The sequence below is a fragment of the Poecilia reticulata genome, chromosome 12, assembly GCF_904066995.2.
Source record: "Poecilia reticulata chromosome 12, P_reticulata-male-v2, whole genome shotgun sequence".
NCBI lineage: Eukaryota > Metazoa > Chordata > Actinopteri > Cyprinodontiformes > Poeciliidae > Poecilia > Poecilia reticulata.
This window is the reverse complement of record NC_088841.1, coordinates 9,938,716-9,963,081: the sequence shown is the minus strand read 5'-3', so window position 1 is coordinate 9,963,081 and position 24,366 is coordinate 9,938,716. Positions and strand designations below refer to the sequence as shown.

General features: G+C 41.4%; 1 protein-coding gene across 12 annotated transcripts in view; it reads right to left on the bottom strand.

Annotated features, from left to right (window-relative positions):
- Positions 1–32: 32 nt before the first annotated feature.
- Positions 33–24,366, bottom strand: part of rapgef1b (Rap guanine nucleotide exchange factor (GEF) 1b) — a 50,366-nt gene continuing 26,032 nt past the window's right edge. For 4 of the 12 annotated variants that reach the window (XM_008423672.3, XM_008423670.3, XM_081613083.1 and 1 more), the window contains exons 4-27: positions 23,422–23,578; positions 23,249–23,337; positions 23,011–23,169; positions 22,646–22,696; positions 21,985–22,099; positions 21,541–21,721; positions 19,731–20,252; positions 17,974–18,176; positions 15,871–16,032; positions 12,546–12,692; positions 9,439–9,531; positions 7,117–7,202; positions 6,649–6,754; positions 5,459–5,534; positions 5,117–5,201; positions 4,422–4,514; positions 4,133–4,318; positions 3,931–4,015; positions 3,723–3,817; positions 3,566–3,644; positions 3,387–3,488; positions 2,699–2,796; positions 2,472–2,600; positions 33–1,553 (exon numbers count right to left, since the gene is read on the bottom strand). In XM_008423672.3, coding sequence (XP_008421894.2) covers positions 1,403–1,553; positions 2,472–2,600; positions 2,699–2,796; positions 3,387–3,488; positions 3,566–3,644; positions 3,723–3,817; positions 3,931–4,015; positions 4,133–4,318; positions 4,422–4,514; positions 5,117–5,201; positions 5,459–5,534; positions 6,649–6,754; positions 7,117–7,202; positions 9,439–9,531; positions 12,546–12,692; positions 15,871–16,032; positions 17,974–18,176; positions 19,731–20,252; positions 21,541–21,721; positions 21,985–22,099; positions 22,646–22,696; positions 23,011–23,169; positions 23,249–23,337; positions 23,422–23,578 — 3,250 coding nt within the window. In that variant the 3' untranslated portion in view covers positions 33–1,402. The remainder of the gene's footprint in view (positions 1,554–2,471; positions 2,601–2,698; positions 2,797–3,386; positions 3,489–3,565; positions 3,645–3,722; positions 3,818–3,930; positions 4,016–4,132; positions 4,319–4,421; positions 4,515–5,116; positions 5,202–5,458; positions 5,535–6,648; positions 6,755–7,116; positions 7,203–9,438; positions 9,532–12,545; positions 12,693–15,870; positions 16,033–17,973; positions 18,177–19,730; positions 20,253–21,540; positions 21,722–21,984; positions 22,100–22,645; positions 22,697–23,010; positions 23,170–23,248; positions 23,338–23,421; positions 23,579–24,366) is intronic. The other 8 variants (XR_014090030.1, XM_081613084.1, XM_081613087.1 and 5 more) reach the window with 8 other exon arrangements.

Sequence of the window (24,366 nt, the reverse complement as noted above, 5' to 3'; positions counted from 1 at the left end):
GTCTTCATTTAAGAAACCTCTGCAGCCATAGATTTAATATAAACAGAGCTTTTTGTTTTATTGGAGTTTGAGAGCACAGTGTGATGTGTTTTGGGGGGGGGGTTGAGGGTTTCTGTGATTATTATCCCAAAAAGGATTCCAATGATTTCCTACAGCACATGGAGTGACACACACACACACACACACACACACACACACACACACACACACACACACACACACACACACACACACACAGTCGTACGCTACTATCCAACAGGGGACATTCCATTGACTTCCATTCATTTCTACAGCCTAACCCTAACCCTTTTCCTAACCCTAACCATCACATACCTAACCCTTTTCCTAACCCTAACCAAAAGTCAATTCACACCTTAGTCCTAACTGCAACCCCTGACCCTAAAACAGGGTCATTTCCAAGAGGGGACCTACAAAATGTCCCCTCTTCAACGGTGAGTCCCCTGTTGGTCAGTGTAAAATGACACGCATGTCCCCTGTTGGATAGTTACACATGAACACACACACACACACACACACACGACTGGGACATGATTGCGATTGCTTCGTGGTTCTCTATACTTGAACACGGCACTCCATGATTCAGTATGACGTACATAGATCACAGCATCTTTAGTAATTTTTCTTTTTCGTGTTTTTGCCTTGCTTTTTTTTCCTTTTTTTTAGTGCACATACATACGGCACTTAGGAGAAGCTAAGCTCTTCTCATAAGCATAAACGTCCTTTTTAAGAACAAAAGGAGCACTGTATATAATACATGTCATAACCATACATGATTCTTACACAAAAAAAAAAAAAAGTTTCAAAACAAACTGATTCCAGTCCGTAGGGGCCCGTCCTGCCCTTTCGGTTCAGTCGCAGCAGATTCTCAGCCGGCAGCCTGCGTGTGCTCGTCACAGTTCGCGGCTCCTGAGCTTCTGCTGGTTGAGGACTTGTTAGTGTTGTAGAAGGTGACCAGCAAATGGCACGTACATAAGGGACAACAGGGGGAGATGGAGGAAATATGGACCATACAAATTGTTCTCTCACACGCGACAGCTCCACTCTAAAACAAAGAGTCCAGGGAGCAGACTTTGGTAATTTCCGTAGCGTCTCTCTCCCCCTCCCCTCCCACCGTCTGCTCTGACTCCTCTCTCTTCCGTGATGCGGGCTTTCCACTACCGAGTCAGAGCAACAGTAATCCCAAATTATAATCTCCCAGAGCGGCAGAGCTCTTTGTAAACCTCAGTGACATTTCAGTTGTCTGTAGTTTGTTCTGGATTCCTCGCGAACGAGTCTCCCGGTAGCTTCCTTGCGTCGTTCTTTTAGTGTATAATAAAGTGGAGTTAGTGTCATGAAGCACAGTTGAAGGTCGGTGTCAAAGGCCTGCGTGGGGGGGGGGACCCTAGGTCTTCTCCCCGCGGTCGGTCTTGGCGCGGCTGATGTTTCGGGGTTTGATCTTCAGGGACAGCTCCCACAATGCCTCCTCCGCCAGGTGATCGCTGAAGTCGTTGAAGAAAGAGATGATTTCCTCGTTGCGCTTCAGCTCGTAATGCCTGAGGTCAGAAGAGGGTAGATGCGTTAGAGAAAAAACAAAACAAAAGACGATCAATTTAACAAAGGTCAAACAGAGCATGAAGTAGTTCCTTAAAAAACACTCTGCCATACCAACACAAAGTAGATACTGAGATTTAATCTGAAAAGTGTGGTGTACATTTGTTTTGAGCACCAAGTATTTTGGGTCTAGAACTCTCCCATTCATTCATTTCCCATTCATAATAGCCCAACCATAGTCCGATTGAATGGACAGCAAAAGTCAAGGCTTTGACACAGATTCTCAATTGGACTTAGGTCTAAACTTTGACTAGACCATTGTAACACATAATTACGCTTTGATCTAAATCAGGGGGGCCAAACTTATTTTCACTTTGGGTCACATCAAGATCAAGAATGTCTTTAAAGAGCCGGTTGTGGCAGAATATATTGGGTTAACTATAAAATTGTTACAATATGAAAAAATACTGTATGTATTTTAGTCAACTATTTTAGAAATTAAATATTAAACATCTTTTCACAATATAATTTAGTCATACACAGAAAAACAACAGTGATCTGGTTATTAAAATAATAATATATTCTTTGAAATTCTTTCTGTGCTTCCTACATGGTTTGTTACAATCTATAAATGGGATTTCTTATAGTTTTCTTTCAACAATGATTTTGTTCTCATTTACTCTACTATAAAGGCCAGATTCATGGACTGCACAGATAAGTTTCCTGTGATTATCCTTGTAGCTCTATTATCATTAAACCTTAAACTACAAAAATCTTAAAATTTTAAGTTTAAGACCAGTTTTTTAGTCAACTTTAAAATTATGCACTTGTTTTAGTTTTTGCCTAAAATTTCTCATAAATTGGATAAAGAGAAGTTCGAAGGGTGTGAATGCAGCTGCTGAAACTGTAAGCGGTCTTACACTTGTTGGAAGCGCCGCATGCTGTCCAGAATATTGAACTGCTGCCAGCGTTTGGAGAAATTGACCTTCCCGTCAATGAGGTCGGGGTTCCCCAGGTGGACGAAGGTCAGGTCCTGGAGGATGAGGCCTCTGCAGGAAGGAGGAGGAGAAATCAAACAAAACAACCAAGTCAGGTTGAGCAGAGCGGCAGCAGATCTGCTCAAGTCTGAGCAGGAAAGTTTACTCACAAGTACGGGATGCAGGGGGGCTCCACCTCAGCCAGAGCAGCTCTGTAGGCTCTGAAGGACGAGGAGCTGTCGATCAGCGTGCAATACTCCTCCAGACCCTGGAGCAGTATCAAGAGATAAGTGTGTTATTGTGAATAGATGATTAAAAAAAAAAAAAAAACTTGTATTCAAGTGGCAGTATCATGTATTGTGCAGACATATAGCGCCATTTTATAGCACAATCAAGTAACTATGTTACATTCAGTTGCTATAAAAATCCTGCATTTATCAAAAATGACGTAAAAAATTTAAATTAGGCCTTTGTCTCTTTAAGAAACTCCTGTTCTTTCTGAAACTCCTTCTGCAGGAAGTCCTCACAACATTGGTCCTCTATTAACTCTAACAACGTTTTAAGCAGCCTTTCACTACATGGATAAAGAGCTCCGCTGATGTGCAGTTCCACCAGGTATTTGCTAATCGCTGCTGGCTAGTCTGAAGGAGCTGAGTGAAGGATTTTGCACAGCTGAATGGTTGCCATGGGAGGTTAAAGAATTTCTCAAACATACATGAAAGAATCAATGCAGCATCCCAGGTATGTTTTTGATGAGGGAATAGCATCAGACCACGATGTAGAGCTCAAAAAAGTTGATTTTTTTAAAGGGGCGGTTAAAGTACTAAAAAAAAAAAAAAAAAAAAAAAAAAAGCTCACCTCAGAGGTCTGTTTCTGCCACTCTAATCTCCTGATGGGGGCAGAGTCCAAAGCGGACAGTATTGCCAAATACGAGTTGAAATTATTTAACTTTCTTAAGTGCTGGAATAAGAAGAGGAGAATAAGTGTTAAATGTTGCCATTATGTGAATTTGCCTTTTTAAAAGTAAGATTCCTTACCTTCATTATTTTAATGAACTTGAGAAGCAGCTTCTCTCTGTCCTGAGCTTTCTCCTGCTGAATTATCAAAGAGCGCACCCTGCAGGCCAGAAATGAAAGGTATCAGCATTTAAAGAGAGACTAAATCAAGAGACGGCCGATCCAAGTCACGTCTTACCAATAGCTCATGTTGTTAAAGTGCTCTGTAAACTGGGTTAGATTGGGACTCTTTTCCTCATTCTGCTCCTTCGCCCAAAGCAGAACCTCTGGGATCTAAGAGAAAGCAGGACGAGGAGAAGATGACAGATGACCGTGTTTATTCTCCATGCCTCCGAGAGGAAAAGCAGAGTTATTCCAACCAACAGGGAGACGAGAAATCACGTCACCTCAATCTTGTAGAAGAGTTCAGCATCAAGAAGGGTGAGCTGGTCGGCAATCTCGTGACTGCGGAAGTCGTGAAGAGTCCCAGGCCTGGAAGGAAACGCAAACCGTAAAGAACCTCCGCTTCAATTATTTACGAAACATTACACACAACACAGTAAGCAGGGGAAACAAGACGGCGTCAGTTTTCCTTTCTCTCAGCAGTACCTCGCCGAGACCCCTCGAGCAGCGAGCGGCTTGAGGGAGTTGGTGTACCGCAGCAGCTTCTTTTGCTCCACCTTGTCCAGGATGTTCTTGCGGAGGACACGGGCGAGGCTGAGCTCGCCGTTACACACGAGCGTGAACACCAGGTCCATGAGCTGCTTCAAGATGTCCTCGGTCAGCTCCACCAGACTGGAAGACAACGGTGGACAGGTGGGGATTATTTGATTCGTCGTCTGACTGGTTTACCTGGCATGCAAGGCTTTATTTTGACCGACTCGGCAGTTCAACTCACCACAGCTCGTCGACGACACGAACCAGAACGAAGAAGGTGTTCTTGCTGACTCGCTTCTTGAAGGTGTCCGGACTGTGGCAGAATGTGGTGTATGTGCTATTGTGGTCAAGGGTAATGGTCTATAAAGTCTCACGTTTTAATATAAAAAGTGGCACGTAACAGACGTGGAAGAAAAAATGATTCAATTGTTTTCAAAATTCTGAAACGTGCAGCACGTGTTTGTATCTAGTCAATAATTTCGCTACGGCTGTCTCTTGGTTTATGCTTATGCTGTTGTCCGCTCCCGCCGGTTTTACATAGATACTCAAAATCTTCCCCGTTCTTCTTCATTCAGACTTACTGAAAAGCGCCTCAACTGTATTTTCAAGTCTGGCCACAGATTCTCAATTGGATTTAGGCCTGGACTTTGACTGGACCATGTGAATATCCTTTCATCTAAACCATTCTGTTGTTCAGGAACTGTGAGTTGAAACTAATCTTTTTTTTTTCAGAACTAAGAAAGAGAGAACAGAATCCAGAAAAGCAGCATTTTCATCTTAGCTGCAATTTCAGCATCCTTCAGTAAAGATTTAAATAAGGACAGCCTTTTCTGAGTAAATAAGGATTAAAGCAAAAAAAAAAAAAAAAAAAAGGTTTTGCCAGCAAAGAAAGATGATTAGGTCAGCGTGACATGTTGAGTGATTTGGAAAGGATATCTGTAGTGTAGCTTCTTAATGAGGTCTTCTGGGGTTATAAAAGTCCTATATGTAGTCAGGAAGGCTTCACAGTACAAAACAAGATCTGTCGAGAAAAAGAGGGCAAAAAATAAGAGAGCAGCATTTTTGAGTTGACGTGCCGCCAAGATTAACCAATACTAGCTGACAACAAATCAAACATGACTGCTACAAGCACAGGCTGACAGACTGTTAATGCCAGACTGAGGCCATTTAATGCCACTCAGACGGAGAAATGTTCTCAAAAAAATCGGCTTTCAAATGTGAAATAAATTCAGATCTGAAAAGACGAGACACAGTAGGTAAACAGCTTTAGCACCATACCTTTGCGCTCTGTTTCCGTAGCATGGACTAAAAGGATGTCTCCCGACCCTGCACGAACGTCAGGACCGTCGTCATTCTGCAAGGATTCGGAGTGATAAATAAGGAAAAGATGAAGAGCAGATCAGCCTGGAGACTGATGCAGTTTAGCCCAAAACATTGCATGCACATTTTCTCCTCTTCTCCCCCACCAAGCCCTCCTATCGCTGCACCGACTCCTCTGATGACGAAGAAAAAGTCTGACTTGTGCAAAAAAAAAAAAAAAGGAAGGAAGGAAAGAAAAAAAAAAAAAAAAAAAATCACTGCAATAGGTCTGTGTTGTAACAGCGCTAAATGTCCTCCCTGGTCAGGAAGCTCCTCGCGTTTCTGATCCCCCTCCCTTCGTCCCTCGGTAAACCGCAGCTGTCACAGTGCCTCTAACCTTGCGGAGAGGCGTGCAGCATTTTCACACATCTGTATATCAGACTGCACCACTCAGGACAAAGCAGGAGGAGGTGGTGGGGTGGGAGAAGGCGGAGGAAGTTTTAGCGCTGCAGTTTAACAGGTTTAACTGCAGAGGGCAGCAGCGGCCGAGAGTGGCCACAGGCAGGATCTGATTGGACTGGCAATGACTTCTGCTCCAAAGACAACTGGGTAAAATGTGCTGGTGCTGCTGCTGCTGCTGTGAGGTTTGACCTGTGAGAAGTCTAAAAATTGGCTGATTACCCAACGATTTCAATTTTGGCCAATACCGAGATAACTGATATCAAAGTGTTAGAAGCTCACGTGCACCTTACGTCATACAATTTTGTTTTATTTTAGAAAAGAATCAAAAAATGCCAGAGAAACAACACACACTTGTTTTGGCTGCACATGCTCTCAAATACAAATGAAAAGTTTGGAGCCAAACTTTATGAAAAAAAAAATCCACTCCTTTAGTCCTTCAGTTTTTATATTTTAAAAACAAACAAAAATTGCACAACAGGTTAAGACTAAAGACTTGTTTTGATCCTCTTAAAAGGCACAAAAAAAAGTCACTAAAAGGAATAAAGTAAAAAGGAAACAGTGGAGGACTTTCAGACCTTTGCAGAGATGGATAAGATTGGTTAAACATGCAAGAATCGACTCTTATCACCCAAAATTAAGGAAATTGGGGCCAATAGATTGGTGAACTCCTACTAAAAACATCACACACCACCCAGAAGTCGACTCACCTCTTGTTTTAGCGTTATCCTGCTCATGATCTCCTTGTGGTCTATCAGAGACAGCTCGTCTACATCCTCCTCAACGCTCCCGGCCGTTTCTGCCGTCTTTTGCCTCCTAAAGCAAACCCACACATTCCCCGTCAACACAGACAGTCTCTCATCCATATGCATGTTTGAAACGGTTCATTCATAAACCAAAAACTAATCTTCCATATTTTTTAATCGGTTTACAGCAAAAAGCAGCAGTAATTCTATTTGTCTTCACAAATTAAATTAGGATGTTATTCCCTTTACTTAAGAATGTTTAGAAGAGCTCCAAGATTCATTAAAAAAAAAAAATTTACAATAAGGGACGTTTAACGTAGCACTGAACGTTGTGATGTGATTTATGGCATCACGTCCAAACAAAGATCACATTATCAGCTATAATATGGAGTTTTAGAGAACACGCAAGTGAGTGAGAATGATCACTGTTACCTTTCTTTGTCTACAGCCTCTTTACTATTGCTGGATGGCATCTGAGGAACAGGGTCTTGAAGTACGTCATCAGCTGCGATGGTTTCCTAGCAGTCGAAGGAAAGAGAGCGACCGTCAGCCTCTGATGTTTACAGTTCTGCTGAGAAGTTTGCATCCACCCAACGTTGGCATGAACGTTACTATTGTTGGGTTTCTATTTATTGGAACCACTCTTTTTCAGGTCAAGCTGATTTTTATATCCGACGCTCCTATAGGTCACACAAGCTTGAATTTGCTACAGTCCACAAAATTACACATGCAGGCTCAAATTTATGACAAACATTTTTTGTGTTTTTGGGAAAACTATCCTGTCTGTTGTCCAGAAAGAAATTGGCCTGTCTGTGGTGGGTAGATGCTAATTTAATCTAAGTCATGCTTGAAGGTGTTGACTTTGGAAAACATGCTTCTGTGTTTCTAGGCTTTCTCTCAGAGGAAGCATCGATGTCAAACTCACTCCATCCAGATAGACAGGGACTCTGGTATTCAGTTGTATCCAGTTAGGTTTAAACACTGGTTACTGGGGAGTTTAGACATATTAACTAATTTTTCTTGGGTTAGATCTAAGCCTGTTGTAATAAGAACTTAATTAGTTGATAACATGACAAATTAAAATGAGCTCAAAAATGTCCATTCTCATGATTAACATTTTTTGAAGGGATATTTTGCCAACAGAGATTTCATAATCCACTTTATTTATAGCTGTGATTGCATTTTAATTTGGATATTTAAATCATCTTCCATTACTATTTTACATTACTTGAAAATAACCTCAAAAACATCAATAATATTGTTGATCACAATAATTACTGGGACAATTTATTGCCCTGCAGTATTTATAATCGCGGCAAGCCTAGTTAGATGTTTCAAAATGATAATGCCAAACACACATAAATACTAATCTTAGTAGTGATGAAATACCTTGACCTCAACATTACTGAAAATTACTGGGCTATTTAAAAAAAAATTAAAAATGTTTTACCTGGAAACCAACCAAATTAAATTCAAATTTTGCCAAGAAAGTGGTCAAATATCCGGTCAGAGTCAGGTTGTTGGGAAGAAAACCACAAAAAGACGATATTACTTAAGGGTGTATGTAAATATTTGAGCCTATATGTACAACTTTGACTAAATATGGATCAGAGAAACTCCACAACAAATTCAAACTTGTTCACTCAAGTCTTTTTTTTAATATTCAACACATTTACATTATTCTACCTTGGAGAAAACTACCTTAAATGAATCTTTTTTTTTTTTTTTTTAAATCTCCTGTTCATGCCTATGATGGATTTACGCAACAGTCTGAGCAGAACTGTGTGTGGAACAACACTGGTGAGTGACTCCATGCAGCAACAACAAGCTGGCTGCAGATGAGCTCATATGATCTCGCCAGGATGTCATGCAACACACTGGCGGAGAAAAAGGAAGAATGGAAGTGTTGACGACACATTTACCACATCGTCCCAGAAGTGGTGATGCAGAGTGGGTGTGAAGTGTTTGCTTAGTGTGAGTAAAGAAAACCCAATGCACAAAAGCCAAAAACAGAGGGAACACCAAAAGGGGTAAAACTCAAACTCAAACACCGTCTGAGCCAGAATGCTACCACACACACACGCACACGCACACACACACACACACACACACACACACACACACACACACACACACACACACACCGTCTCCTTTGTATGTTGACCAAAAACAAACAAAGAAAAGAATAAAAACCTGCAGCAAAGGTACAAGCTGACCCAAAAGAATAGAACCACACAAACAAAATAAGCCGCTACACATGCACAGGTGCACGTTATTCACTAAGGCAGATGTTACTGGAAACCCATTGAGAATCCTAGTCTGGGAGCTGAGAGATGTCAGGAGTTAGAGCAGAACGGGGTTAAATGTTCACCACAGCTGAAGCAGCAGCCAAAGAGACACCAGTCACCAGCCAGGCAGTCAAAACAACAAAAGCCCCTCCCCCGCCCTGCCACCCCCCTCACAAACACCAGCCCATGATTCAGTCCCAGGCGAACCTGTGAACCTGAAGTCATGATGTAGTCCAGTTCGGCTACACTTGCGTTGCATTTCCGATCGCCTTTTTTTTTTTTTTTTTCTTCCTCCCGGGGATGAATCAATAGGCGCAACACGTTGAATGAGATGTGCCGAGCGACTCGGGCCAGAGACCCTTTTTACTTTTAATCGCTCCCCCGCATCCGAATTGATTCATACCCCGAGGCGATGGGACGTGCAAATGGGATTGACCTTTCACCCCCGCGGCAGTCCGCTACTTACTCGGAGGGAGAGCGGCAGCTCCCCATTGGCCTGGCTGGACGAGTATAGGTTGACATACTCCCCCTCCCCGCCCTCGTCATTCACGCTTTCGCTCTAAAGGAGGGGAAGAGAGGAGGGACACAGACCGAAGCGTGAAGCAGCAGAGTGTTTGCTGAGGCTTTAACGGCCTTGAAGGAGAAACAGCAGCTGGCTGAGGTCAGCTTCAGGTGCATCTCGATGGATTAGAAGGTCACTGAATACCTTATTTGTCACAATAATTAAATCCAAAAAGGGAAACTCATTTCCTGTTTTATAAAGATCCAAAAAAAACCCCCAAAAAACAAAAATAAAAACTGAATATTCCACAAGAGAATTACACGGAGAATTAGAATTGGGCGATGTGGCTTAAAAACAAAAACATATTTCTCAAAAACTGACCCGATTTCTCTTCTCTCTCTTCTAAAAGAGAAATCACAAATGACAGAAAATACTTTTAAAAAGTGACTTTTATTTCAGTCATCCCTTCTGTGAGTTGTACAACAGCAATAGTCACCCTAGAAGGATTTTTGTTCAATTACAAGAATAAAGTCATAATATTAGCAAAAAATTATGTAATTTTACCTAAAACAATATCTTAAAACCATGAGAAAAACTTGTTTTAATGAGTAAAAAGTTCTTAGAAATTGAGGTGAGCAGCTCAGTCCATTCTTCCTTCAAAACAGCTGTTTGCATGATCTTATCAAAGTCCTGCTACTGATAATAATTTGATGATGATATGTTAAAAGATTAAGTATTTTCACAAAATGTATAAAGCACAACTTCATGACATGCTCAATATTCCTCATTTTAATTTTCTTACTTTTAGCATTGGCATTTTTATAAAATTACTACTTTGTTGTCCTTATATTATACTAGAGCAGTGGTACCCAACCTTTTTATTATCGCGGACCAGTTAAGATTTGGAAATTTTGCTGCGGCCCGGGGGGACTGAGAGGCGTGAACCGTCAGATAAGGCTTCTGCGTGTTGGTGTTCCCGCTAAATCCTGAATATACCCAATTTGGGTTGTCTTGGCCTTTTTATCGCAGCCTGACAAGAGTACGGCCTGCTGAATGTGACAGGTAGCCAAATCAGAAAGCGTGGTGACGTCAGAACAGAGGGGAATCCCAAACAGCTGACATATCGCGCAACTGGGTCCGGTGGATATCGGAAATAATACGTGGAAATGTTTATTATTATATGTAAAGGTCATTATCATATATGTTTATTATGTTTATTCAATTAAAAATGTTAACTATGAAAAAACATAACTCGCCTCCAAATCATAGTGCAGCAAATAGAGCGGCTGCTCCCGTCGTCTTTTATCCACGCCTTTTCTTTTTATTACGTCTTTTATCTCTTAAAATGACTCCACAAACTATCACTACTGCTTCTACATTGTCATCCGTGTTTGGCTATTCTAAATTTCCGTATGCTATGTTGGGAGTTTTGTGGATTTTCTTCTGGAATCGGGATGTTCGTGACTTGAATCAGTTCGTGTGGTGTGTTGCACACACGAACCGATCGAACCTGTTGTTCTTTTATCAGCTCTGTGGTCACAGAGGTTTGGAGAATCGGTCGACAATTCATAAATCTTGCCGTCTAAACCAGTCTTAAGACTCACAAGCTCTACTCATCTCCTCTCGACCACTGCCTAAACCCTCTGACTCTGGTCGCTATGGTAACGTTTACATATCCCTTCAAAATAAGATACAGATGCGCCACAAAAACGAACATTTTACTTTCGTGAAAATTTTAACTCACAATAATGACTAACGGGAGCCCTGAGCTTGTTTCTCTGCAACGTGTCGGTCCTATCAGGGAGAGACGAGAGACAATGGCACCTGAAGTGTTGCTTATATCCACAGCCTGCTTGGTCTCTATGTGGCGAAGCAGCTTTAAGTTTCATTGCCTCATTAGCAGCCGGTAGCCGCATGTTACGCAGAGCGGCTTGGACTCACCTACCGGTCCGGGATAAATCCATTCTCCTGTTTCTTCTCTGGGCCTTTTCCCCTTTGCAAGGAAACTTTCCAAAGACATCTGATCTGTTTCTTACTCATTTTGCTGCTTTTGGGCTCAATGTTGGCGTGCAAGTAATTGAGAGAATCCGGTTAAAGGATTTTCAAAATAAAAGATCCTCCAGACTCAAATAATACATGAAACGGAAATATTTCATTATTTCTTGCGCGGCCCGGTACCAATTGGTCTACGGACCAGTACCGGTCCATGGACCGGGGGTTGGGGACCACTGCAAAAGAGGCTTTAAAACACACTTATCTAAGATGGTAGTAGGCCTAACATCAATCTGACAGAAACCCAAGGAGTGCATTGGTGAAAAAAAAAAAATCCAGATTTTTCAAAAGTGAAATCCTAAAATACCAAAAATTTGATTAATCGATAAATGTTCTATGAAATATTATCACCTAAATATTGAGCTACCAGAGCAAACAATGCAGATGAGCTGAAGGTTCGTCAAAGCCGCGCTGCATTACTGATGCAATAACTGATGCAAAAGGAGCCCCACCAAAAAGTGACTGTATATACTTTTTCTAACAGGCCCTCCCTTTAATTCTATAATTGCTTTTTTATTGGTGGATTTTCAGAAGAACTGGGTCTTGTGTTATTATTGGCTGTAAGCCATGATCATAAAACACTAAACTAATCATACTGTGGGTAATCAAGCGAAACAAGTTTCTCTTTTTGAGCTTAATTACTGAAATAACTTATCAATCACATTCTAATTCACTGAAGTGCACCTCAATTCTACAAGGAGCAGCTGTGAGTCGTCATGACCAACAGGTGGCACTGGAGCGCATCATATGGAAAAAAAAAACCCTACTGGCAAGAAAAAGGCAGTGTAGCATGCTCCACTGGGATTCTTTTCAGACTAATAATAAGACAGAACACAGATTGTGGGACGTGATAATGACACCTAGATGCCACACGGCGAATGACTCACTATATAGTTTCATTACATGTGCAGCAGTACAAGAAACCCAAACAGCTGTTATCTAACTTGAATCTGCAGAGGCAAGGAGGGTCGGCGTTCAGATTTCATTAAGGCCTAAAGGACTCCATCATATGAGCTCACCGCCGAGGTGTGGAGCGAGTCAGTGAGAGAAGACTCAGAGGGAAGACAGACGGCCACAGAGCCCATTGAGCCAGCCAGGGAACCGTTGGGACCGCCCCCGCTGCCATCCAGAACGGTGGCATTGGTCAGGGCGACCTGGTCCAAGCTCTGCGATTGGTGGAGAGGACCCAAAGCAGGAAAAATAAAAGACAGGGGAAAAGTAAAAAAAAGAAAGAAAAGAAAAAAAAGAAAATAAAGGACAGAACTGAGAGATCAGAGAAGAGAAGTCAGAGCAAACAGAAACAGAACAATAAAAGCGGGATGATGGGAAGCAGTGTCACCTCTGCCAACTCGGATTTATGGGAGGGATGTGTCTGAACATGAAATGTGCTGCATGCACACATACATCTGTATACACAAAATTACAGACAAATATGACTAATAGATTTATAGTAAGAAAAAAAAAGGGGTGAGGGGGGACAAATCTTGCAGAGACATCGATTAGCTCGGGATGATAAATTAAAACCGGAGATGATTCAGTGTACAAGTGTGTCGCCAGCATAGGAGATGCCTGTCAACAGGGAGGTAGCAGTAACCTGTTAGAACATGTCTCACATACCAGCCCTGTGCGAGCATACCGGCGCAGAGCCATGCAGACACAGACCAGTGGCAAACGCTGCACACGCTCATGCGCACACCAATTTTAGTTTATTTTTCAAACAAGATCAAGGCCGGAAAAAAAAAAAAGCACCGTTAAAAATCTTTGAGCAAATGCGTCCAAATATCGCCTTCGATGAGCTAAACGACGCAATTATTCCAAAGGGAGTTCATTAAAGGGAAATTGCGCAAAACTCGGTCGAGAGAACGAGGACGGCGATTGACGCTGGAGGACAAAGACGAGATGAAACGGGGGGAATGCGTTTTCCATGAGGCCCATCTGGTGCCGCATTCCACCAGAGATATCCCAGGGGAAATCCACGCCATGTCTTAACGTGCCTCACGCACCATGTCGTGGGGTTATCATGGGTCGACCCTCCCAAACACACCGAGGGGGATTTTTATACTTAGCCACACCAGGCTAAAGTTAGGGGACACGGAGAGACGTTTTGACTACAAAATACCAAATTCATACGAACCGGTTAGAGGTTGAAATGTTTTGTTAGTTACGAGCTCAAAAAAAAGGAGCCAGATGCTGCATAACTGTAGCTTCAACGTAAAAGAGATCAAATGCACCTCTAATTCCTCCACCCGTCGTGAAAATAAAAAAAACATGTAATGATTCATCCAGGTAAAAAGACAATATGCAATATTTTTTAGATTGTTTTCACACAAATAAGCGTTTTGTAAATCACAAACTTGGTTTTAAATTATCTGTGGTCAGTGTAAAATAATTCAGTTTAGGCTGACTAGCTAATACTTTAAGTTCGGTTTTTAATTCTAGGCCAAAATAAACATTACAAGTCTTTCCTATTTGTAGAAAATAAAATGAATGCTTCATAAATCTCACACTGGGTTTTAAAGAATATTTGTACTTCCCCCATAGATAAATTCAGCTGTACTTTAATCAGTGTTTTATGGATTAAGGATTTTAAAATAGAGGTGATCAAAAGAAGACCAGACATACATTTAAGCTGCAATTAGTTAGCCTGTGGCGGGAAAGAAAACTGGCAATCTGATGTTACGCCACAAAGCATAAAAATACCTTTGCTTTGGTTTAACCATTACTAAAACGAATGCCTTTATATTTTGAAGGCAGGTGTTTCCTACTCTTCTATGAAAGACCTGGCGTTGGGGCGATTTCATGGGAGCATGCCATTCCATTCTTTTCCAGATGACGAATAAACAATATGGCTTGCGACAAACTATTAAACTGCTAAGTTTGGATGTTTTTCCAATCAGTTCATAGAAAACAGATCCAAGTTTATGAGTAGATGAAAGCATTACTTAAAAAAATTAAATAAAAAAAATTCCATCTAAAAGTTTTATTGAAAGTGTTGCTCCTGTTCAACGTCCGTTTTATTTTTATTTTTTTAAGCACTGAAACTACTTAGTTGTAGTTTCTTAAAGACCTGACCAACCTTTCCTTCTCTTTACCTTCCAAAGCATCTTCTGCCATGTTAAACAAGATGTATCACCAAATATATCACAAGCATAGGAAGGCTCTGTGATAACTATTAAAGTAACATCAATGCACTAATTGCAATCCCAGCAGGTCTTGCATATGGAAATATTGTGACAATGATACATTCACAATATATTGTGCAACCTGACTGTGACCACACAATTAAGCCTGTAAAACTGAGCAATAAATCAACTATTCACAAGCTTAATTAAAATCAACATGTTAATTTTCATCTGCATGCTTGTGTAGTTCACTTTAAAGAGATGCTGCCCTTTAATATTACAGGTAAGAAGTCATTTTGAAAAATGCTGAAAATATTTGACACATAGTATAGTACGGTGTTAGTTTGCACTTTATGTTTAACAAAAGTTCTAACTTGCAGTTTTGCATGTTTTCCTTGTCTAAGCCTAATAACTAATATGTTTTGAAGGGTCATTTTGTTTTGTTGAGACTTCAATGATCCCGTTTTATTTATCATTTTGGCTGTTTATTTATTTTGGATATTTAAAATGTTTTCAGTGTTAAGCGCTCAGTACAAAATGAACGTTTATTGATCTTTAAGAGGGTGTACTTGCATCTTAATGCCAGTTTCATTACATTTATTGCCGTCATTTCTGGGACAATTTATTGTCCAGCAAAATACGTCACTGTGTCAGGTTTACACACAATTTGATCAGCATCAACTACTGAAATATTGTTAATCTTTTTCTCAGTACTGTTTTTGTCTCTTGCAAGATTTGTAGCATATGTATAATTTTTGAAATTATTTTTTTGTGTATACATTGATTGCTGAAGTCAAACTTAAGAACTCCCCAGTTTTGTTGACTTGACCAGACGTCAGACCTTGGGATACGCTTCTAAAGTACAACAAGCATACACAAAGCAGGATAGCTGCAAGCCAGCAGAAGCACAGTCACAAAAAGTGGCAGCAAGTGCTCATAATCACAAAAAAGTGCATTTTTATCATAATTGAACCAATTCTTTCAAGGAATAGTAATAATAATAATAAAAAAAAAACATCTGTCAGCACATGGATGGGTGGTTGGATGAATGAATGAAATCAAGAACCAAACAGCAACAAAAGCACTGATGTTTGAGCTCCGCCAGTAACTATAAAAGGTGAACAGAGTCTCAAATGTCGAGCTACCTCACGACCACTTCACCACACAGCATCTAGCCGGACCGCCAATGTGAAGGAGGAGAGGAGAGGGGGAGGCGACTCACCGTGGGCGTAGTCAAAGACGCCTGGCCGATCAGGTAGGAGTTAGAGACGGACATGCTGAGGCCCAGCCCAGAGCCCGCCTCCTCCAGGGCCGCCACAGACGGCTGGAGGTGGCAGGAGAGAGAGGAGGAGGAGGAGGAAGAAGGGGAAGAGGAGTGCGAAGCCTGAGGAGAACAAAAGAAGGAAAAGATAGAGAAGATAAACAGAAATAGAGGAAGTGAGAGTAGTTTGGGGTCAAGGGCAGGCGAAGAGGGAGTAGACGGTGTTAAAGGACAAAGAAAAGAGAAAGAGTGAACAGTTGATTACTTGAGTAAGCAAGATTGAGTTAGAGCAGATTGAATCAGAAGTTCAGCAGCAGCAGAATGGTAAAAATCAGAGAGATAAAAGCTGAATCATCAGCTCAGTCTGACGGATGACGGATTCAAGACTAAGAATCAATAGCTTGCAAAAATAAAAAAATAAATAAAAATATTCATACCTCTCAAATTTTTCCACAAACCTACATAAAGAGGCTAAAATCAACTTTGATCAGGTCCCTCACACCTGCAGGGGAGAAAAGCATTTCTCGCAGAATGAAGCCGCCACCACTGTGCATCACAGTGACGGTTTGCAGTGTTAAATTTCAACCAAACAAGGTCAAAAGGTTTTGATGAAAAATGCTCATCCCTTTTTTTCTGGAAAAAAAATGTTGCAAACCATGATTATTTTTTTTTACTCCAATTTGTGTTGGTATGTCACAAAATTTCAATAAAACCTGTTGACGTTCGTGGTTGTAATTTGACAACGTGGAAAAGTTTAACGGGTATGAATACTTCTGTAATACTTCTTCGGAGTTCTCTCAAGAAAACGTATGTCCTCGAAGTTCACGCGAGGCATTCAGGTAACGCAAATCATTGGTGATCCTCAAATAAACCTTTGGATATCCTTCGCTTTTAAGCTTTAGAGAGAAAACCAGGCCAACTACTATATGGTCCAAACAGAGCCAATATGATGTGCTGTAGGGTTTTATTTCCAGCCTTTATCCACCCAGCAGCTGGAATTACTTTTTTTTTTTTCCTTCCTGCAAAGCTGTGTAAAGTCGCCAAAGCATGTAAGCCTGTAACACGGGTTTATGCGGGGGGCAAACAGGCTTATTCCACCGGGCCTCGAGCTCATCAAGTCCAAAAAACACGAGGCCGGATTAGGGCCTGCAGCAGCGGCACAAATGTGTGCAGTGTGACCAGACCACTCGCAGACGAAAGAATGATAAAAATACAAATCTGTTTGAAATACACAGTCAGGGTGGTAAAAAAAAAACAACAACAACAACAACAACAAAAAAAACAGGACAAACGCTGATGAGGTGTGTTATAATATGCCAGTGCAATACTAACAAAAAGCTTAAGGACATATAGATTTGCCACCTCTTAGGTATCTAGAGGAGTGATCAATCAAAGAAAAACGTACATGGCTTCTAAACTATTCAAAACTATTTTTTTAGTTCAAGCTAAATAAATAAATAAATAAATAAATAAATAAATAAATAAATAAATAAATGCCTCTCGCTTGCAGTGATCTATCCTGTGTATCTCGTTTGCTGCTGATTCACTGGCAGAGGTTGTCTCAATTAACCCAAACACCACCTCAGATTAAGATAAAATCTCTGAATCTGATGCGTGGCTGATAAAATCTTGTCCTGTCTCCCCCCGGCGAGCTAATGCCTCAGGATTGCACACAAATGTCTGCTGTGGCTACAAAAATAGCCAAGAATAAAGACGTAGAGAGAGAGAGAGAGAGCTGTGTGGGTCAGATAGATGACAAGATAAGAGAAAGCCTTGGAAAGGAAAAAAAAAAGAAAGAAACATGACAGATTCTCCATCTTTTCTGAAAAATAACACTCCTGTTTTTAGGTGAAACTCGGGAGTTTCATTGATGAATACATCACATCCACTCAGTCTAAACTGGGCGGGGAAAAAAAAAATGCGAAGAATTTAAATTACACCTCTGCTCATGCAACTCAAATTAGTGAATCCAGCTGTTTATGTACTCCAACCACAGCGGTAAGCGAGACCGGGAACAGTATGAAACTAACTGGCTTGCAACCTTCGAGAACGGTTGCTTCTCACCAGCTGTCTTTGTTTTGGAGGCAAGGCTGGCGGCTGCAGGGGCTCGTGAACCGAGTCGGTGCTGCTGAAGGAGTCGTTGAAGCCGTAGACCTCCTGGAAAAGCTTGTTATGCTGCTCGTAGATCCTCTCGCTCTGTGGCATCTGGTAAAAAACGGAGGGCTGCGGCTCCGAGTAGTCCTCCATAAACTGCATATACTGGAGAACTGAAGGAGGAAGAGGAAAGATTTAGAGCTGTGAACTCGATTGCATAAGGACTGACTTATTTTACGGTTTGATTTCATGCGTTTTCTTGTGGATGTATTACTTATTTAGTACATCTTTAAACGTCTTCCTGCAACACTGAGTAACAGAAAGTTTTGGTATATTTTACTGAGATTTTATCCAACAAAGCAATGACAGATTGTGATGCTTTTAAGAAAGATAGACCCTGAACCCACCGTTCCCTGCAATAACACAAAGATGCATCTATTCATAAACCAGTCGCCAATCTGTCAATTTTCAGACAGCCAGTTGTTAAACATTTTGTAAAATCAGGTTTTCCTTTCAGTTCATACTTATGCTTCTTGCTTTTGCTGGTCTAACTACCACATAAAATTCCACTAAAATACATCGAAGATTGTAGCTGCAACATGACAGGAAGGTTAAAAAAAAAAAAGCTTCTAACTATCTCCTGCTTCTTAAAATGTGTCTGTAATCCTTATCATCCACATAAGGAAGGTCCCCAAATACATTCTTGATGATTAAATTCCCCAGCCTACATCATTAAAACAACCACCGTCAATTTTCGATTGGTGACAAAACTCCTCCAGAGACACAAAAGTGAATAATAATGACCAAAGAGCAGAACGTATCTTTAAACTCACAGGACTCTTGTACTTTTGACATTCTTTTATTTTATTGGCTCTAGTGGTCTTTACTTGATAGTTAATTAACAGGAAAGTTGGCAATGAGAGATGGGGAAAGACATGCGGCAAAGGTCGCCAGGCCGGGAATCGAACCTGCGACGGCAGCGTCGAGGACTAAGGCCTCCATACATGGGCTGTGCTCAACCCCTGCGCCACCACACACCCGTACTTTTGACATTCTACATAACTGCGGTCATACTCAGTAAAAAAAAAGAGGTCTCAACAATGAGGTAGGGCTGATCATATGGATGACATAACACGGTAGCTAGTGAGGAAGTGATGGATAAGCAGCTGAGGAAGTGACCAAATATTGCCCTCTGTGGCCTCTCTCCCAGACTCTATTGTGGCACATCCTAGTATTTACTTCCTGTCTCTATTCACACTGAATATTTCTTTGACATAAAATGTGCAACAATGAGCTGATGACGAAGCGCTGCAAATGTCCGGCTTTCCTTTTCCTAATCAACCTCATTATTTACTTTTCTCTTGATTAGTCTTTGTTCTTGACTTTGCTTTCTGCTCCCGTGTCCTGCATCCATCTCAATCAGAGGGCGTCCTTTTTTTGACCTTCGTACTTCATTACTTCCTAGGGCTGGGCAATATGGCGGAAAATCAATGTCATGATATATTGAGCAGTTTGCCTCGATAACGATAAATAGACGATAACACTATAAGCCTACCCACACACAGCCAAGTAAAAAAGAAAAAGACAAAAACAACTTTTCATTTTTTTAAAACACAGAAAATGCAGATGTGGCTATTGTCATAAATTTTGCAGTCTTTCGGTTTATCATCTGGGTCTATTCCATCCACAGCATCGCCTTTCCCCCTCAACATCCCCACCACACTTACTGTGTCTGTTTTTCTTTTCAGGAAGTGGCGGAGGGTTGGCGGGGACATCTGCGTTCTCGCTGGCCATGTATTGGGAGACAAAAACTCCCCCGTTGGTTTGGGGCATGGGCGAGATGGGTGTGAAAAGGGGGAACGGCGGCGTGGGGTGAAGCTCCTCTTCTGACAAGTTATCGTACTGGGAGGGGTAGCGCTCGTACAGCACCCTGGAGCCTCCGTCAGGGAAGGACGAGGTCTGAGTGCTGCGTCGTTTTTTCAGAGGCAGAGCGGGGGGTGCGCTGGTGCGACATGACTGTAGCGGGTTACTCTGGTTGGGCTGTGGAGTCCAGTATTCTTGCTGCTGGGAGGGAGGGGCGCTTAGAGGGGGGTGCATGAGATGCTGTCCGGGAACAGGGGACGAGGATTCGCTGTGAGACTCGGGCAGGGGGCTCAGGCAGCCCCCCACCTGTACCGCAGTTAGGTTGTCCCCGGCAGACAAGTCCTGGTGGAGGAAGTCGTAATCCGGGTCATAACTCTCCGTGTTGTCTGAAAAGGTAAAGACAGCTAAAAGTTAATAGAATGATTGTGATAAAACTATTACATCCCAACTCTAAAGAAAAGTAGTTTTTACTAGTTAGAAGTATTTATAAAGCTTTATTTTTTGTACCAATGTACCGGATTATAAGGCGCACTGTTGGCTTTTGAGGAAATTGAAGGTTTTTAGGTGCACCTTATAGTGCGGAAAATACGGTATATGTATTAAAATAAATATGAACGGTCCACAATGGCAGATCTATTCAGTCTAATTCTATGCTTTGTGCTCTGAGTGACGTCATGCTTTATTATTTATTTTGCATTATAGATTCCTAATTGCACTTCTTGTTTTTACATGTTTGACCAGACTTGTGAAGCTATTGGTGTATTTAAGTGTGTTAAATTTATAATTCAGTACATTTATGTTTTTTTTTTTTTTTTAAAGAAGCACTTTAAATTCAGCACTGTTTCTGTATAGTATTGGTATCGGCAGATATGAAACCCTAAATATCTGTATTGGAAGTGAAAAAAGTGGATTGGTGCGTCCCTCGATTTTCCCCAAAAATAATCTCTGTTCCCATATATCTTTTCCACAGTTCTAAATCACTTTATAAATATTAAAAGTAAAAATACAAACGTTTTCTATAATTTCATGGCAGACATTTTTATTTTTTATTTTTTTGCAGTGGTCAAGCTTTAAATAGAGGCAGCAGAATACACACACTGGAGGAAAGGAAGAGAGGAAGAAAGCCAGGAAGGAAGGCGAGGCAGATGTGAGAATTTTATGCATGTATGGGTGGAGAAATGGGTGGATGAATGTACAGACAGAAGGAGGGATGGGTGCATTAACAGATGAAAACAGATGTTGGTCAATTGGATGAAAAGAAAGTCTGCAAATTGAACTCCATTTTCGTTTTTCATACTTATCTAGAGTTGAAAATTAAAACCTTAATTTTGACCAATCTAAGACTGTAAGAACCTTAGTGCAAAGAATGAAAGAAATATCTACTTCTGGGTTACTACCTGTAGGTAACAGAGAACCTCTGGGTTGAACACTAAACTGTCTACCACAGAATATGACTTAGAAAAATTTGTCAGATGCAACATATTTCAGTTAAAAATACAGAACAACAATTAATTTAGCTTAACTTGTTAAAAGAAGTAATTGATTTTAGAGTTGAACTTAATAATTTGGCAACACTTAAACCTTTTTCAGTTCAAACACGGGAACAAATGAAAAAACGAACCACAAGTGTCCCACATGAAAATCCACAGAACGGAGTTCTGCTTGCATCCTTACCCAGCGTCTCACAGCTGGTGTTGCGAGAACACTGACCACTGTCCTGATCCATGGAAGAAAGCTGTTCGTCAGACTTGCTGAGCTTCCCCATGCTGCTGCAGGGCGACAGGCGAGGGGAGTCTCCGCCGTATGAGTGGCTCCCCCCAGAGAAACGCCTCTGCAAGAATTCCTGCTCGTATTCCTGCGTGGGAAAAGAAGATTCCCATGTCGTGATTCTCGTTAGCTAGAAAACGTTTATTTGCTCTAGCCTACAATGTTCCCAGCACAGTTAGATTGTGAAGGATTAGAACACTGACACTCTGCCAAAGGGCAGAGAGATTGTATGACACACTTTGGCAATTGCTTTTCTAGCTCCTCGAGTTGAAAAATTTGAGGAAACACAGGAGACTGTAAACAGAAGTGCGATTTTACTCTGGAAAATCCATAATCGAATCAATCTATCACCTGTCTGTGATCGCTGCATGGTAAACTGGAGCCACGGCTCATTGGCGCAACCACTGCCACTGGTGTTGGTGAAGGCGCTGACTGACGTTTCTTAGGCGGAAGTGCTGGTGGTGGACTACAGGGAGGAAAAAAAAACACATTGGAAAAAAATTACAAGCACGCAATGAGTGATGAAAGTTTTCTTAAAACAATCGTATAAGCATAAAAACACACCTTTAAGCATGTATGCACTTTGATTATGTATGTATATTTACATGAACACAGACATTATCATCCCTGCTCTCTAATGGTGAGATGAAATCATGAGTGTTTCACGAAAGCCCCTCTTGTAAATGGCACAGACTCATCCTGTCTGTCCAACCGAAACACTCTCAGAGTTAATATCAGGTCAAAACAGGAAAACAAATAGGGAGCGAGCCAGCAGAGGTGACCATGATATGGAAGCTAGCAAAACGACAACTCAGAGGTCAGTCACACACTCTCATGCACCGGGCGGATTTCTGATTGGATGAGGAGGTCTTCAGCGGGTTACCAAGGACGACACACACGTCAGGGTGATGCAACCATGCAAGCCAAAATGCCTTCATCCAATCCAGAAACGTTGTGAGGTTCGAGGGTGGGATGTTATAATGAAATCAGACGACCCTACGGGCCGACATACTTCTCCTTCTGAGAGGGTCTCCTTTGGCCAGCGTCAGCACTCAACTGTGCTCTGTTCCCAGAACGAGAGACCAAGGACGGAACGAAGATAAATAAATAAATGAGAGAGATAGCAGGAAGAGTAGGAAACAGGAAGCACAAGTCTTAAAACAGTTTGAAAGTTGTGCAAGAACCTGGCAACATAGAAAGTGTAATCAACATCAAAAACGCCAAAATCCGCCCCAAGCATCTATATCTGAGGATGGCTGACTTCTGGTAAAAGCTAAAGTTTTGTTTATTTTTAATTTTTTTGAAAATTATCAAAAAAATTACCTTCTGGTTAGAAAGAAGGAGTAATGCTCTGAAAAAATGGTGTAAGATTGTCACCTGAGTTCTGCCACTTTGGCTTCAGGAAGAGGAGGTTTGGGTGGGGCTACATCCTCGTCTTGTAGTACAGGGGCAGCCTTCGCAGGAGAGGTTGCTGGAACCGTCCTACTCGACACTTCCTGCTCGCCATCTATCAAGGGCACCTCCACGGACGCGTTGCTGCGCACACAAAAGCCGCCCGGGTAAATCAACCGCTTCATGTGCTGGCTTTAGTCAATCGAGTGTGTTTTATGCCCACCTCTCAGCAGCGGTAACAGGTGGAGCCGGTTTATTCGGGGTGGTGGGCGATGGTTGCTCTTGTTTTTCAATGGTCAGCTTCACCAGTTCCTGTTGGCAGAAAATACAAAAACAGAGTTTGTGACTCCTTCGTGAATACTACACGTGAGGAAAACAGAATGGCAGGCGGCGTACCTTCACTCCATCCAGCACCGCCTTGATGACGCTGGTCACTGCGATTACGCTTTCTTTGTCGTCCAAGTCGATGCCGTCCAGCATCACCTGGTCTGCCCAGCGAATGAGATTGCCCAGACTCTGATAGACGCGGCTGTGACACGAAGACAGCGCCGAGCTGCCGCCGCCGATGAGGATTAATGTGAAAGAAGACATCAGTGGAAAAAAAAATGTTAAAGAGGCAGGAAGGAATGCATGAAGTGGCGTAGTAGAGTAATTGATGGTGAAATAAAAGGCAGAGAAGTAGGTAAACAAAGTGGGAATTGTAAAAATACATTATTTTAAGTCAATGTATCCCCTAGGAATTTTATACACTTCATCACAAAAGCGTAATAAGTGAATTTACATTCAGCCCCATTTACTGGGAATGATTAAATGGCTACAAAGACATGGTCATCCATCCAAACCACGGGTCTGCAACCTTTACAATTTTAAGAGCCATATTTGCCTCTAGTCCAGCTACATAAGATTTGTTCTGAGCTGTAAAAGTTGCAATTTTTTTTTTATAAATGCTTGCTTCCAGGAATTTGTTGCCATTTTTTTTTTTTTAAAGAACCCCATTTTATATCCGTTTTTAGGTTTAAAAGAAAGAAACACATACTTTCCAAGCAAAGATGGATACATTCCCTTCTGTTGGACGTTTAAATTTATGACAGAACATGATTTCCAACTAAATTACAAAAACACACACACACATATATATATACACACATAAAACTAGTATTTTTTTGTTTGATTCTGTCATGGAAAGTCAATTTATTCCATAAAAAAAACTGCTTCAATCAAAACCTGTTTACAATACTTCCTAATGTAACTGGTGTCTTCATGTATCCCACTTCCTAATTATTACAATCTAAAAAGAGCAATATTTGTGTTTGTTAAGCTTCCAGTGAATGCAGTAACCCG